General features: G+C 35.5%; 2 protein-coding genes across 2 annotated transcripts in view; one reads left to right on the top strand and one right to left on the bottom strand.

Moving 5' to 3' along the window:
• Window positions 1-14,098, top strand: part of LOC135744318 (homer protein homolog 3) — a 34,939-nt gene extending 20,841 nt beyond the window's left edge. The window contains exons 6-10 of the mRNA XM_065262348.2: window positions 2,312-2,445; window positions 5,017-5,173; window positions 9,024-9,131; window positions 9,248-9,328; window positions 12,420-14,098. Of these exons, the coding sequence (XP_065118420.1) occupies window positions 2,312-2,445; window positions 5,017-5,173; window positions 9,024-9,131; window positions 9,248-9,328; window positions 12,420-12,605 (666 nt within the window). The 3' untranslated portion in view covers window positions 12,606-14,098. The remainder of the gene's footprint in view (window positions 1-2,311; window positions 2,446-5,016; window positions 5,174-9,023; window positions 9,132-9,247; window positions 9,329-12,419) is intronic.
• Window positions 14,099-14,121: 23 nt separating this feature from the next.
• On the bottom strand, window positions 14,122-16,725 carry uba52 (ubiquitin A-52 residue ribosomal protein fusion product 1). Its single transcript, XM_065262350.2, has 5 exons — window positions 16,631-16,725; window positions 15,879-15,988; window positions 15,458-15,544; window positions 14,371-14,473; window positions 14,122-14,283 (listed from the first exon to the last, which is right to left on the bottom strand). The coding sequence occupies exons 2-5, from the start codon at window positions 15,979-15,981 to the stop codon at window positions 14,190-14,192; spliced, it is 387 nt and encodes a 128-aa protein (XP_065118422.1). The 5' UTR covers window positions 15,982-15,988; window positions 16,631-16,725; the 3' UTR covers window positions 14,122-14,189.
• Window positions 16,726-16,813: the final 88 nt, after the last annotated feature.

The following is a 16,813-nucleotide window of genomic DNA, read 5'->3' as shown; positions in this document are numbered from 1 at the left end:
CATTATACTAGGCCTTTTGTTTCTACACAAGGTTATGTTGACACCCAGTTAAGTTTTTGTTTTCTCAGCCAACTTTTTGATTTCTTCATTGACTTTCATGTCAACGAAGAAATGAGTGTATGTCATCTCAGATAAGAAGTGTTTGATCTTACTGTATAAAGTATGGAGTCAGAGAGGAAAGAATCAGAAGGCTGGAGATGGTTTCTGAATACATACTAATGTATTTTTGATCATCTGAACTTTGTTGGCTCGGGCAATTAAAGTAATCTTTGTTTGGCACCTGGAACCTTTTTCTCCTGAGTATTTTTCTTATGAAGATTCAAGCTAAGACTTTTTACCACTACACTTACTGTAACACACACACACACACACACACACGACGAAGTAAGATCTTCAGCAGGACCTTCATCTGCTCTTATCACAATCACTTCAATAACCAGCCAAACGTGCGAGCCGCTGAATTTCTGACCAGGACGGCTCACTCCAGCAACCTGCGCCCACAATGTTTGTGTCCACATGGATTTTCTCAGAGCTTGTGAAAAATGTACGCAAATGTTCAGACTAAACATTTGTTCAGATTAGCATTTAGAATAACACAGACATTAAACATGATTGAATTTAATGAATCAATTATTGTTACTGTGTGAAATGAATGTATAATGTTAGCTACAGGTCCTTGAATTCTTGCGTGGCTGTCGAACCTCTTCACACATGTGATCCATCTCCCTTCGTCTTAAGCAAATCAAAACATTTTATTTTCCTCAAGGTATTTGTTTCAGAGATCAGTTTAGCCACTAGCCAGATTGATGAATAGATACAGACCAAAAGCTTACTTCGGCCAAAGAGTACAGAAGTAACTCAATAGAACGTTCCATTGCAACACCAGCGCCCAGCAGCAGCCCCACGAATCCGCCATTTTGGAATGAGAGCGACTCGGGAGTCAACTAGAAGTGATGGCAATATCAGCTACTTTGTACATTAAAAGATCAAATTCAAACTGAATGATGATAACACAGAATAACATACAGTGATCAGACCAGTGATCATTAATCCCTTTTTACAACTTCTTTTCAGATATTTATTATTAAAGAAACTTACTATTGTGCTTCTGATTTGGCTGTGAGATTCACTGAGAATGAATAGACCCCTTCAAGGTTTGTAAACATTGAATGATTATCGGGTGCGCGCGCAGCATGGGGTCAAACTGTTATACTATCCTGGCTTTATAATTTAACCTAACAGGGCTGAAAAATGATGACTTACCTCAAATGAAGTGAGCACTACAAACACAAGCCTCTTTGATATTTGCGTTGTCCCAGTCTGCACGTTAATTGCTTGCAGCCGCAGATGTTGAGATTCTGCATGAATCGCGAAAACGTAACGGAAGACCTGATGCGATTTTCAAAGCCCACGACGCAAGTAAGCATTTTTGACGATACCGAATAATACGCAACTCAATCTGCTGTAATGACTTTTCTGACCCCGACATGCGCAGTGGGAACCGCCTGTGACGTGAACCGTGAAGGGGTCTTTAGAGAATGAATTGGCTGTGAGAATTTTCATTCCAAAATGGCGGCCGCGCTACTGAAGCGCCACCTAGTGACCGTTGCCAAAAACAAATGAGAGTTTCCCCTCTTGTGCTTCTATACTCTTTGCTTCGGCTCAGGCGTGTAAACGTGAGTCTGTGTGTGTCTGATACGCACCAAAGGATTAAGAAAACAAACAGTGTGTCTCTTAACCACCTGATGGTTCACTAGTGCTCATCAGTTCTTCCAGTCATAAGGCACATAGTTTATAACAGCATCCCTCTGTTCTGTGCTCTCCGAAATCGCCAGGGTTTGTGCCACATGCTGTTTGGCTTAATTTCTTCTCCCCTTCATGTCTTGACTCCATTTCTATTCCACAGCAAATCCCACTGAGCCCCGCAGGTCTTCTGCAAAATTTTCTGGTCGTCCACTAGATTGGAGATTTGCGTTGGGTCCCACGAGAGCCTAAACCCAATGCAGCCCTCAACATTGTCCCCTATTCGATGGCAGTGCAACATTTTGTTAAAGCCAATATCTTTTTTATAACCAACATGACACAAAACATTTGAATTGATGGTTTAATGTTTACTACAAGCTGTGCAGTATTGATTGTCATCAACATTTATATATTTTTGTTTATAAAACTTTTAAGTCACATGAGGAAATGATCTGGCACACAAAACATTGTGATAAATGTCTAATATGATGTCAGTTGTTGTGTTTCAGTCTGATTCAGACAGTGTGTTGGGTTGTGTTTGATCCGTGTGTATTTGTGTGTGTTGTAGGATCTGTCAGATGAGTTACAGTCTCCTCCGGCGATGTGTGTGAATGGACCGGAGGATAAACTCTTCAGGAGTCAGAGCGCTGATATCACGCTGTCCTCAGAGAAAGAGCGCATTAAAAAGATGCTTTCTGAAGGGTAAGATCACCTGTCCAAATCAAAAGCCTTTAGTTTTTCTGAAGCTCAATGGATAGAGCATTGCATGAACAGCTCACACATCACAGATTCAAATCTCAGGAAGCATTTATATTGATTTAAAAAAATGAATGCACTGTAAGTTGATTTGGATGAGAGCGTCTGCCAAATGCATGAATTGTAATTGGAGAAGAGTGTTCATCCTGTAAAACATCCCTTAATTTAGTTACAGGTCCTCCTCTGTATCCGGTGAGGTTCTGTTACGTTCACTGTATCTGATCTGCTAGCTGAAGTCTAATGATTTTTATAACCTGAGAGTATGTGAATCATTTATTGATTGTGTTGTTATTAAAGAGATATAAGTCATCAGATTTTCATCCTGCAGACAATGAAACTCATGAAAACTATCCTATAGTCTCGGGAAATTTAAAATGAATGTGTTTTAGCAGAACGGACCCAAGAAGACCCGAACTATCTTGCATTTGTGCATCGAGTCCTTTTCCAACTCCCCTATTGTTTGGCAAGAGCGCTTGCGATATTGTGTGGCTGGATAATTTTCATTGATCCAAACCTGTCAATCAGTTTTGAATGCACATTTTAGCGTTTACCTTTGTGTTATACCATGGTCTGTTTAAATACTCGAATTCTGATTGGCTGGAAGGTGTGCATTAAAACCGTTTAACGCACAGGTAGTTCCAGTCAGTTTGATTAAAGTTAGAAATTAATCCACTACTATAAACATTGGTAACCATAGTAACACAGTTACACTTGCAGAGAGAGCGAGAGAGAGATTTCCAACTGTTTGATTTTTGTTTTCATTTAATTTAATCCATTTCAATAAATGTAATGTGTCCTTATATAGTAATCGTGGTTAGAGACGTCGGTTTTATTTCACACTTTACATAATTCATTTAAATAAATGATTAGTTCAAATAAAGATTGCCTTGTCACTGTCAGTGTTGGCTGTCATTCATAAATTATTTAATGAATTTAAATAAATATGATAATTCATTTAAATAAATGCAATACAATGGCACTACTTTATTTAAAGCGGACGGAGTGCGAGCCTTAACTTAAGAAGATGACCGTCATTTTTTACCTGTCGGTTAAAATTACACTGTAAACATTAATTACAGCTTTAACTTGGCAAATAACCAAGGTATAAGCGGGATAATCCACGGCTAGCCATGCATTAAAGGGTTTTAATGCACTTCGCAGAGGCAACCACCCTCCGCTACGCGTCGGGTGGTTCTTCGCCTCTACGTCGTGCATTAAAACCCTTTAATGCATGGCTGGCCGTGGATTATCCCTTACTTATCGTCAGACAACAAATGAAAGTAAATGGAGCCAAATTAGTTGCAAAGCCACCAGATTTCTTTCTCTTTGACTGATGCATGTGAGGCAGCAGACTGCACACGTCAGTGCCGTTTACAAAAATAAGGTATAAATAAGCTTTGGTTTAATGGGGATTAAAAGAAGGAGTGGGGTTCATTATGGGGTTGTTGTGTTCACACACTGGCAACACATATTTAAAGTGAATTTTGCATAATATGAGCCCTTAAAAACTGACTGAACTTCATCTTTAGAGCAGAATTTCAGACAGATTTTGATTCTTAACACATATGAGCTTCCCTCACAGTTTTTCTAATAAAAAATGTACAGCGGTAGCTTTGGTTTGCTTTGTATTTTTCCATCTTAAAAGCATTCAGATGTGTAGTAGTGTGTAAACTACTGAAACAAAGAGATATGCTATGAGTAACTCTCACACATGTGTACACATGAATGAACATGTCCTTCAATCTGTTTCTTCTTGTGTTTCTGACAGATCTTCATTATTAAAACAGGGTTGCTATGGTGAATGTTTGACACGTGAATATTAAACCTTTAATTTCCTGAGAAAATGTAACACAACAAACTGCTGTCAGAAAAAATTACAGTACAGCTTTCTGTAGCTGAGCTCATATTAATGATTTAAATAACCTTTGACCTCAGGAAATCCCAAGATTGAATCCAAACACATGGTGAATCAAATGATGCTTTAATATACGTGAATTTAGAATAGTTTATACTGCTTATTAAATATATTTCAATTGATTTGTTAAAACCTACAGCATGTGACAATGTCACTTGAAATATGTTTTCCACAGTACTTATAAAGGTTTTTTAACAGAAGATGAACCTCAATTTAAAACTCAATAAGTCAATATTTTTTATTATAAGGTCATGCAGTTAAATCACTGAACAATGAACAAATAGTTGCTGATACATATTTAGTCTGTAAACAACGCAACTACTGTTTTGTTAAAAGAATTGACTAGGGTTGGAGCTGATGGTGTACTGGGCATATGGTGCAGATTCACTTTTGGCGACCTGAGTTTGAATCCCAGCTTGAGATCCTTTGCTGATCCCATACCCCTCTCTGCACCCTCTACTTTCCTGTCATCTCTTAATTACTGTTTATTAAATAAAGGCAAAATGGCCTGAAAATAAATGTAAAAATAAAATGACTATGAACCTAAGAAGTGTAAATGATCAATATCACTGAATGTATATTGTCTGTCTGTCTGTCCACAGGTCTATCTGTGAGATGAATCTAGAAGCTGAACTCTTCACATTACAGGACAGTAATGCTAAACTGGTGGCAGCACTGCATGAGGCGAACACTAATGTAGACCAATGGAAGAAACAACTGGCAGCGTATCAGGAGGAGACGGACAGATTAAGAGATCAGGTTCATTCATTTCTTTTAATAATAATCCTTTATGATGTGATAGGGCTGGACAAGAAATTCAATATCAATATATTTTGTGATATTCCTTGATATGGTTTCTAAACGTCTAAAAACGCGGGTCAAGGTGCTTCTTCCTTCCAAAGTGCGCTCCCGTGGCGTCTTTCGTTGCTAAGCAACCATGAGCTGCGCTCTCCGGGACTATGAGGAGGAATGCCTGATCGGAGTTAAATCTGAATTACAGATGAGAAAAAAGGTTTAAGCCATCAGGTGCCCAGGCTAGAAGAGTAATGCAATAACAAATAAAGCTTTAATATAAATCTTAAACAGCCTACTTCCATTCAAAAGTTTTACGGTCACTTCACTTAGGCTACTTACTAATATTTTCCCCACATATTACTATAATAACAAGTTGATAAAAACTATGAAAGTCAATCTGTGATTGAAGAAATCCATTAGTTTGAGAGCCCTGCATTATAGCATTTATCACTAACTGACGTTCAGATGCACCTTAATAAAATCCTTAAAGGGGACATGTCATGAAAATCTGACTTTTTCAGGTTGAAGTGCTATAATTGGGTCCCCAGTGCTTCTATTAACCTTGAAAATGTGAAAAAGATCAACCCAATAACTCAGTTTTGGTAAACCTTTCTCTGAAAAATAGCTCATTGAAATTTGGCTCCGCTTGTGATGTCATAATGGGATCTTCTTATAATAATACCGCCAGGGGCGCTGTAAAGGGGGGGGGTAAACAATGACGATTATCGGGGCCCACGAGTAAGAGGGGGCCCAGAGAAGCCCCCCAAATTGTGGTGCTAAAAAATATTCAATAGTAAAAATTATTAACTTTATATTATTCTATTTGCTGTTTCCTGGTATCAAAAAAATGTATTTGTTTAGGAAACACAAATGTCCGTGGGCCCCTTTCCCCCCTCTCAATTATCATAAAATGGTTCAGTCCGCCCAAATTGTATAATCCAGGCAACACAGCTTGACTTCACTTATAACGCCGGCAGAATATCAACTTGAATGACAAGGAAGTGAAAATGCCTCAAAAATCTGGAAGTCAAAAACTGAAAAATTGTTTTCAGTAAAAATATCTAACATTTCTTAAATAAAGATGCTTTTTCATGATGAGCAAAACGACCCAAGAAGCAACACAAGTAAAAAAAACTGCCAATGGGGTAAGCAAAAAAATCTTGAACATTTTTCTTAAACACTAAATTCAAGAAAAATTTGCTTATCCCATTGGCAGATTTTTTTTTGCTTGTTTTATGCACAAAATCCCTTAAATTTCTTATTTTTGGTCTAAAAACTAGACTTATTTTCTTGGGTTGTTTTGCTCATCAAGAAAAAGCATCTTAATTTAAGAATTTTTAGATATTTTTACTGAAAACAAGAAAAAAATACTAAGAATTCTTGAAAATCATTTTTTGCAATGCATAAGTTTAAATGTTGCGGTTAAAATGACTTCTGGTGGCTGTTCTAGTGTTAAAAGGGCATGATAAGGGAACTCAATTTTCTCCCCATGTTAGGTCAAGAAAACGATGGAAAAAAAAACAAAACACAGTTTTAGTTAAACGTTCAACATTGCAAAAAATGACTTTCTTACTTAGAATTTTTGTCTTGTTTTCAGTAGAAATATCAAAAAATGCTTAAATGAAGATGCTTTTTCTTGATGAGCAAAATTACATAAGTACATGAGTCTAGTTTTAAGACAAATTAATATACAATTTAAGTGAAATTGTCCTTAAAACAAGCAAAATGATCTGCCAATGGGGTAAGAAAAAACTTGTGAAATAAGATTTCTTTTTTCTTAAAAACTTAATTCAAGTAAAATTTTCTCACCCCATTGGTAGTTAAAAAATCATAAAAGCGCATGATTTTATGTAAATTAATATGAAAGAAGTCTCGGCTGTGTTGAGGGCCCTGTCAAGATTCTTTTCATGGGACCCAAAATCCTTAGCAGCGCCCCTGAATACCGCCCCTCAATCTGCACTAAATGGCAGGGCTGTGGTTGGATAGTGCAAAAAGAAAGAGCGAGAGAAAAAAATAATTAACAGCACAATTGAGTTTCAATTTCAACAAACCAGCATTATGGTGATCAGTGTTTGCATTTGTATTTTAAAGGACACACCAAAAAACGGCACATTTATGCTCACACCTATAAAGTGTCATTTTTAACATGTTATAAAAATTATCTGTGGTGTATTTTGAGCTTAAACTTCACATATGTACTCTAGGGATACCAAAGATTTATTTTACATGTTATAAAAGTCTTGTGAAATGTCCCCTTTAAAGTCTTATGTTTATTTGACAGTGAGTTTACATTTCATTTTGTATGAAGGCTAAATACAAATAAAAGATGAATATCAATTTAGTAAAACTATTTTTTTAAATATTATATTTTTACTTCAAACGTCTTTTTATTAAGGCATAGGATTTGACATTAATCATTTGTTCATTCTGAGAGCCTTTTTTATAACAAAACAAAAAATATATATATACAACAATAATAATATAAAAGTAGTTAACATAAAAAAAACTTAAAGTGATACAACATTAAAAAAGGAAAGAAAAAAAGTAAAAAGAAAGAAAAAACAAGAACAACACACTATTTATATATATAAAAAAACACCAGACTAAATATTATATTTTTTATAGGAGGATTCATTCATTTGTTCAGAAGTTTGCAGGTACAGACATTCCTTGTGGGCACTGTTTGCAGTTTATCCCAAGGCTTTTATTACATCTAATTTATACCATACTGGCCAAAACTTAGAGGTATATCAGCAATTGAAATTTGGGCCATATCTTCCGTCCAGCCCTATCATGTGATGATTCCAGTGCGGACATCTGTAATTGATTTACTAAAACTTGTGTGTTGTGGTCATACACACCATATTTAGCAAATAACCTAGAAGAAGATTAAATCATTTAAAATCTTAAAATCTTTGTAATGCATGCAAAAATCATGGAACATTTGGGTGTTGCCCAAAATAACACATTGACCTCTACAGTCTTTGGGATACATGTAGATTTAACGGAAATGTGTGTACCCAGACTCAAACACACAAAAAAACTATAGAAAACTTGTTTAAGGAAGGTGATCTTATATTTGACTAGAAAATCTGTTAAATCTGTGTGAGATTGTGGTCATGACAGTCACTCGTTCCTCACTGTGTGCTCTTGTTATCTCCTAACAACCAAGAACATAATGAGAGTCTCTCTCTCTTTATTTCTCTCTCTCTATCCCTCGCTCTCTCTCTCTCTCTCTCTCGATTGGGCGACCAGGTGGCTGAAAATGGTTCATGTCTCAGAGGACTAGAGAGAGAGCGAGTCCTATAGTAAGACAAGAAGAGAGACAGGCATGGGGTGGTTTGTAGGACAGCAATATCCTACTTTCAATGGCCTAGTTAGGAGAAATGAAATATCACCGATGGGAGCTGACAGACCCTCACATGGGAAACTTTTTGTGCACTTTACACAGTTAAAAATAAGCCTGTCGCTCTTATAGCACTCCAATGCCAGAGACCTTTAGGAGATCTGTTCCTATTTCTACTGGTGTGTGTGTGTGTGTGTGTGTGTGTGTGTGTGTAATATATACATACATTCATAATATTAGGGCTGTCAAAGAGTTACTCACGATTACTCTTATGCTAAATAAAAGTTTGTTTTTGCATAATAAATGTGTGTAATAATTTTAAATATGCATGAATAAAATGTGTCTAAAATTTATACAAACTTTGGTTTTGTGGCAAGTTGAAACTTTATAATCAGTGGATTTATTTAAATATATGACATGTTAAAATCATTTGATTTGATGTATGTTGATCTGTCTGTCGGTGTGCAGGTAGCAGAACTGGAGGCTCATGGAGTTCACGGACCCAGCGACCTGCTGAAAGATGAACTGACTCAATCCCTGGAGGAACTGGAGAACTTATTAAAGGCAAAAGATGAGGTGAGAACAAACGCATGTCTATATGATAGAGGACCTACAAATGCTTTCAGAAAGTCATGTTACCATAATCAAAGCTACGACTCAAATAAACACTGACGATGATCATTCTGTTTCAGGAAATCCGTATTCTTCAGAGTAAAAAATCTGACTACCGAGAGCTGGAGCAGGAGAGACAAGAGGCCATTCACAGATTACAGGTCTTTATTGAGATTTTACAAAATATTTAAAAGCAAATAAAAACATAACCCTTTACCCCAGGCAGGATAAAGGGTTAATAAAAAATACAAATCAAGAATAAAATAAAATAAATAAAAAATAAACCACATTTTACATTCTATAACTTCACACATCCAAAGATTCTTCAATATCTCAATTTTTAACAAAATCTAGGAATATCCTCCAGATATCAAAAAATTCAGAGGGTGTCTTCCTTATTACGTATGTAAGCTTTTTGAGAGCCAAACAAGTTTTTAGGTTTTTCAGCCAACGTCCAAGCGAAGGGCAATTTGTAATTTTCCAACAGAGGGCAATAGAGCGTCTTGCTTGTAATAAACACAAATCCACCAACTTTCTTTCTTTAGTGGACAACCAACAATTGTCTTTGTACTCAATACACACAACACAGGACAAAGAGGAACTGGAGAGGAACATATTGAATTACCCCAACACAAAACCTTTGTACCTTCTCACACTCCCACACACAATGGAAAAATCTACCTGGGATCTTATTACATTTAAAAAACAAATCAGGGTTACATTTATTTAATCTTACAGGGGTTATAGAAGTTCTCATATTGAAAGAGTTTTAATCGTGAGTTCAAAGTTTGTGTTTCTAAACAAATAGTATTCCAGTCATTACTTGAAATGTCAATATTAATGTCTTTGGACCATGCGTGTCTTTTATTTTCAGCGCTTTCTGTAGGATTTTCTCTTAATATGTTGGGTAAACCGCCCTTTAATATAGTGATCAGGTCATACACTTAAAATAAACATCAGAACATAATAAAGTTTCATTCATCTAAACATTATTTCTACAACATTTACATTTAGGCATTTAGCAGACACTTTTATCCAAAGATTAGGAAACAATAAAGTGATTTGTCATAGGGAGGCAATAATACAAAAGACCAAGATACAAGTTTTCACTAATCCTAAACAATACCTGTAGAAAGAGAAGAAACTTCATTTGTTTACCAATTTTTTTTACGTTTAAATAAAATAAAAGATCATCAACAGCATCTGTAACCTAAACTCTAAAAACGTAGAATGTGAAAATTCTACAGTAAAAAACTGTTAGTGGGTTAACTGTGATAAAAATAAATGTAAAATCTTGTTTAAAAATAATTTGAATATGAATTTTTATTGTAAAATAATGTAAAATGTAACAGTTTTCGAAACTAAAAGGTAAATTAACATATATTTTACTGTAAAAAAAATATACGTTTTAACAAGAGTATACTTATTTCATCAGACGCATGTGCATTTGTTGCAGTTATGCATCTGGTCGAAACTTTACTTCCCGTTTCTGTTTGTTTAATGGTCTGACTAGTGGCTAAAATGAACAAATAACTCGTCAAAAAAACCTTGTCTTTTGGTTTCCTAAAGACGAGAGGAGACGGTGATCATGGATCACCGCTATGTGAAGGGAGGTTTGGCAGCCGGTTTGAGGTTAACATTGAGCAAACGTTTCTGTGTAAATTTGTACTTTAATGTATACAGTGTTGCTTTTTTATATGCTTTAGCTATGATTTGAACTAAGGTAATCTACTTTTCTAAAAAAAAAAATTTGCTTGTTATCGGAAATGAACTACTTTAAAAGGGCTTTGTTGTTATTGATTTTTATCGGAGTTTACCGGAAGTTATGCGTGTTCCACGAAAGCCGTTTGTTTATGTCTAAAATGTCTATAATTTTACAGTAAAATATTGTAAAAAATTATGTTTTGTAATTAAAAAAAACAAATCAGCATAAAATCTTGCTTGAAAAACAGTAAATGAACGATCCCATAATTCCCCATGTGACATTTGATATTATTGAATTTTTATAATTTTGTTTTATATTTTGTTACAAGTTACATTAGTGTTTTATGTTACATTTATGTTGTTTAATTAATGTTTATATAATTTATATGTCACGTGCGTTATCCTCATGCCGTTTTGAATTTGTGTTCATGACACTGCACCATCTCTATACAAGTATTAGCAACAATCAATAGAAAGGCAAGTTTACCGCCTGTATTATTGTGCTTAACTGTACACAAAGCAGATTTATATTAACAGTCATGTATTTTAGCTAATAATATATGCGGTTAAAAAAAATGTAAATATACAAAACTTTGCTGTGAAATGTACAGTTAAAAAATATTCAAAACGAATGTATGCCAATTAATTGGTATACCTACTTTTTGGTTTTAAACTTTAGAGTTAAAAGAGAGTTGTTTACGTGTTTTATGTATTTTTGGGTGATCACAGCAGTCAGTTTTTTTACAGTGCACAATGATTTAAAAGCATAAATTTCAACCTTCGGTAAGTGTTAAGGAAGGGGAAACTTTACAAGACTTTTTAAAGATGTAAAATAAATCTTTGGTGTCCTCAGAGTATGTACATATGTGAAGTTTAAGCTCATAATACCCCACAGATAATTTATTATAGCATGTTTAAATTGCAACTTTGTAGGCCTGAGCAACAATTGGCAGATTTGGGGTTTGTCCTTTGAAATGCAAATTATCCGATGAAATGCAAACACTGATCACCATAATGGTGGATTGTTGAAATTGAAACTCAATTGTGCTGTCATTTATTTTTTCTCTCTCTTATGCACTGAATGGCAGTGCTGTGGTTTGATAGTTCAGATTAAGGGGCTGTATTAACCCCTTTTGACATCACAAGGGGAGCCATATTTCAATGACCTATTTTTTCACATGCTTGCAGAGAATGGTTTACCAAAACTAAGTTACTGTGTTGATCTTGTTTACATTTACTGGGTTGATAGAAGCACTGGGGACCCAATTATAGCACTTTAATGTGGAAAAAGTCAGATTTTTCATGATATATCCCCTTTAAGGCCCCTTTTCACAAACACGTCCAATTACTGTACATGCATTGATGTTGATTTTTTTTGTGGTAATTGACAGCTGTCCACGCAGATATGCTGTCAGAAATCATTAAAGTGTATTTAATCTGGATTGTTTTGATAATGCAGCATATTGTGTTCATATGTGGCTTATTGAAATGATTGTGAATCCTCTATGAAAGAATATGAAGTCTTTGTTTATTGTCTTTTGGTTTCAGGAGTTAGAGATGCGTAACAATGAGCTGGAACGTCGGGTACAGAACACAGAACAGAGTCTCGCCTCCGCACTGGAAGATCGTGACCGCGCTGAGAGTGAAGTGCAGAGAGTCGTTCAGATCCTCGATGTCAAGATATTTGATCTGAATGACCTTCGACAGAGTCTGGTTAAGCTGATCAGTAAATAAATCATCTGATCTGAGACCTAACCGCTGCAGAAAGCACATCATCTACTACAGTCTAAATGAACATTTCTGCACAATGCATTATATACCTATGTCGCTTTCTTTCTTTTTCTTTTTTTTCATTTGATTTTCACTGAATTAAAGTTTTATTTATTTAAGTACAGCAATAAACATCAGTAGGGGGAGGATGATGCATCTGAGAAAACAAATACTGATGGTATATTTTTACACATTGGTGTATGAGCGTAGAAGAGTTTATTCTTGATATACACTACACTGTTAGTTGAAAACTCTTTTGTGTCACACTTGATGTTTTGTATCAGATTTCAGCAGGCAGTGAGTGAACAATATTAACTTGATACTAACAATACTGTAAAAATGATTGATCAGTATTATTTTTCAGCTACTAACATATTGCTTAATTGTTTTTATTTTGAAACATGTTAGGTTTTGCCTGTTTTAGCTACAGAGACGGTTTACTGCTTAAGAAAAATCATTGATGAGCGTTTGTTTAATTTATTGATAGTTTTGTTCTTTAGCGTCAGTATTTTTTCTGTGTGTTTTCTATTGGAGTGGATGTGATCTGCATCACAGCTGGGTGCTTGTAAACCAAAGACCAGCTTGAATGTGACTGTCAAACACCTTTGTGCAATATCAAGAACAGCTTTGACTTTAGCAGAAATATACAATTAGGTAGGAAAAACTGTAGTATGTAAAGAAATCCCTCAAGCTCATGGGGAATTTATACTCTCGAGTAACTCCATTGGGATTGCTTGGATGCTGTCATTTTAAATGACAGCTCAGCTAAAGACATAATGGTTATACTCTTATGTGACTTTAACTACAGTATTAAAAGTGCTAACAGTTATAACATAATCCATCACAGTTAGGCACAAACAAGAACGACAAATTTGTATTTGTGTGCTTTTTTATGCAGTTGATGTAGGGTAAAATCAGGTAATAACCACACTTTTATATTTATTTGACAATGCCGTTCTTTCAGTATGTGTACTGCTTTATAGTCTTAACAGTGAGCACGTGTTATGATTCAGAGAAAGTTTAAGCACATCATGAGATGCCATCATATCGGCTTGAATTTCAAAGAATAATGCAAGTCTTGATTTTTTTCACAAGCCCAAATGGTCCAGATATAAGCTTTGGCAGGCATGTCGATAAAACTAGACTTAAATCATTTATACTGAACAACTAAAGCAACAAGTCCAAGTATTCAACAACAAACATTGTCTCGGTTAACATAAAAGACAATCTCAGAATAAATGAATATCAAAACCTATTTTGTTTGTGCTCGTCTGAAATGACCTTACCAGTGGATATATTGTTCATCAATCTGAAGATGGTATGTATGGGGCTAAAGAAATAAAAAATAAATAACGTTGTTTTAGAAGCCCTATAACCCTACTACTAAAAAATTGCCAATTGCTTATAAACATCTGTATTACAAAAACAGTGTGATTTGGAAATGTGGATAACCCCACAATGAACACAAATTCAACTCAACTGGTTTTAACAATGTTTTATTCGAACAATGACTCTCCTGCTGCTCCTGAAACGCATCAGATCTTGAATCTACTTCAGCTTCTTCTTAGGACGCAGGTTGTTGGTGTGGCCACACTTCTTCTTGCGGCAGTTAACAGCACGCGGGTGCAGACGGGCGTAACACCTGACACACAACAACAACAACGAGTTGAGCAAACAGCAATATCAATTAAATTTCAAATTAAAAGAGAAAACACCAGCAGCTCCTTACTTGCGACAGATCATCTTCTCGCAGTTGTACTTCTGAGCCAGTTGTCTGAGTGAAGGCTCGATGATTCCTCCTCTGAGACGCAGCACCAGATGAAGAGTGGACTCTGAAAGAAACATTAAACACGATCAGTTTCTAACATTTAAACCATGACAAAGAGACCAATGCAGGAAGAGCAACATCCCAATAAAACACTTCACGCAGAAACAGACACTATCAATAATTAGGAGTGCAAAGGGGCAGAAAGTTTACAATAAATTTCTGGAAACTCTGCATGGAAATATTCCAATTTGGAAACTTTACATGAATTTACAGGAATTATCAGGAAATTTAGGGAAATGTATATAAACTAAATAAAAACAAATAAAAATTTTGTTTGGTCATAAGCAGACATGAATGCAAGGGAATACAAATAATGAATCTTGATACTTGGGCTCATCAAGCCGTGGATTTATTTGATCAAAACCTTCATAAATCATACTAATATTAAGGATTTTTTATCAGATAAATGCAGGCTTGATAAGCATAAGAGACTTCCTTTAAAAAAACAGTATGTAATGTGTTTAAATTATTTCACCTAAATGTTTTCTCAGTCAGTGTATAATGGTAAAATGTTGTTGCACACTAGCTTACACACAGCACTAGGAAGTTTTAAACAAATTAATGTAATTTACAAGAAAACATGCAAAGATTGACATTATTTTGTGTACAGGATTAAAAAAATGATGTGTTCATGTTATGGGTGAATGCATGTGACTGAGTAATGAGTTTTGAAAAAAATTATGCTGCAAGATTTTTTAAGTAAAGTACATCCCCTGTTATAGGCAACTCTGCAATTTCTTTCAAATTCCCAGTTTATTCGCAAATATTCCCGCTAATTCACATGGAAGGTTTCCAGCCTTTAAAATTCCTGAAATTTTGCAACCCAATGAAAAAAAAAACTGTTAATACTCTCTAATGTTGAGAACACAAATTCAAAAAAATCTTTACAACTATCAGGATCACATCTATAATCGGCAGTTCACCAGGTTTTGGGAAACAGCCAAACTTAACTAGCGGTAACTGATCTTAAAGCATTTAACAAACCAACCTTTCTGAATGTTGTAGTCTGAGAGCGTGCGACCATCTTCCAACTGTTTACCAGCAAAAATCAGACGCTGCTGGTCAGGAGGAATGCCTGAGGAAAAACGAAGACATTAGTCGTCGCACTGGGATAACACTATGGCTGGAGTAGACAGGACTTGATAGATTTTATCCATTGACTGGATGAGGTGATCACTATATGACAGGTGGTTAAAGAGGAAATTTTAAAAAATAAGATGAATGCTGAAAAAGTCTTGTGTGTGTAATATACACATTAAACCCAGGAACATATCTTAACACCCAGATCCTATCAGATTTCAGATTGAATTATTTGATAGTGTACAACAACATGGTATTATGGTAATATATTACATCTGTCACACCCATACTGATATCAATGTATATAATAACTACTAGATCATACTCACCCTCTTTATCCTGAATTTTGGCCTTGACATTCTCGATTGTGTCACTGGGCTCGACCTCGAGGGTGATGGTCTTACCAGTCAAAGTCTTCACAAAGATCTGCATTTTGCCACTGTCACGTGAAATAAAAACAAGATTAATCTCATTTACAGTCATGTAGATCTATGATAAACATTTTAACTTTAAATATCCATATGCATCAATGACGTCAGAAGCGAAGGGGACTTTTATTTGAGAAACACGTTTAGTTTGTTTTAAATTTTCTCGGATGCAAGTCACTACCAAAAATATGAACATTTACTGTTTATGGACATGTAGAATAATACCATAGTGAATCAATATGGCAATCATAAAATAGCGCTGAAACAAAGTACCATAGCATTACAATCTCATCTGATATATAACTGTACTGCTACAACACTTCTCTCAAGTTAATGTTGGCTTAAATGTTAAGCGAATCGTTTTAAAACCACTTCAAAATAACAACCGCAATATTTGTTAAGATCAAAGCCATTTTATGAACATATATTTAATGTTAGTCTCGCGCGCACACATGGCATCCGCGGCCATGACACTTCGTCTCCACACATTAAACTTCAAATGAAATAAAAACACGTAAACTTAACACATAACCGTCTTTAATCACACCAGTGATGGGCATAAACATCTAACGCACGCGTTAATATCAGTGTATGGGTGAATAAAGTATAAAATTGTGAGAAAATTCGAGAGTTTTAGGGACAGTGATTCTCACCCTCGCAGTCTCTGCCAGTCCGGGCGGAAAGAGAGCGACGCGTGCTTCGTGCGTTCAGATGCCGCGTGTATTAGAGCATCAGCGTGACTTTAGCGCCGCCTGAAGGCCTGGCGGAGAACAGCAGCACTTCACAAAGCACATTCAACAGAATTATCATTAATAATCAGGGTTTAAATTGGGCCG

Source organism: Paramisgurnus dabryanus, chromosome 6 (genome assembly GCF_030506205.2).
Source record: "Paramisgurnus dabryanus chromosome 6, PD_genome_1.1, whole genome shotgun sequence".
NCBI lineage: Eukaryota > Metazoa > Chordata > Actinopteri > Cypriniformes > Cobitidae > Paramisgurnus > Paramisgurnus dabryanus.
The sequence above is the reverse complement of the archived record's forward strand: the minus strand, read 5'-3'. Positions and strand labels throughout refer to the sequence as shown.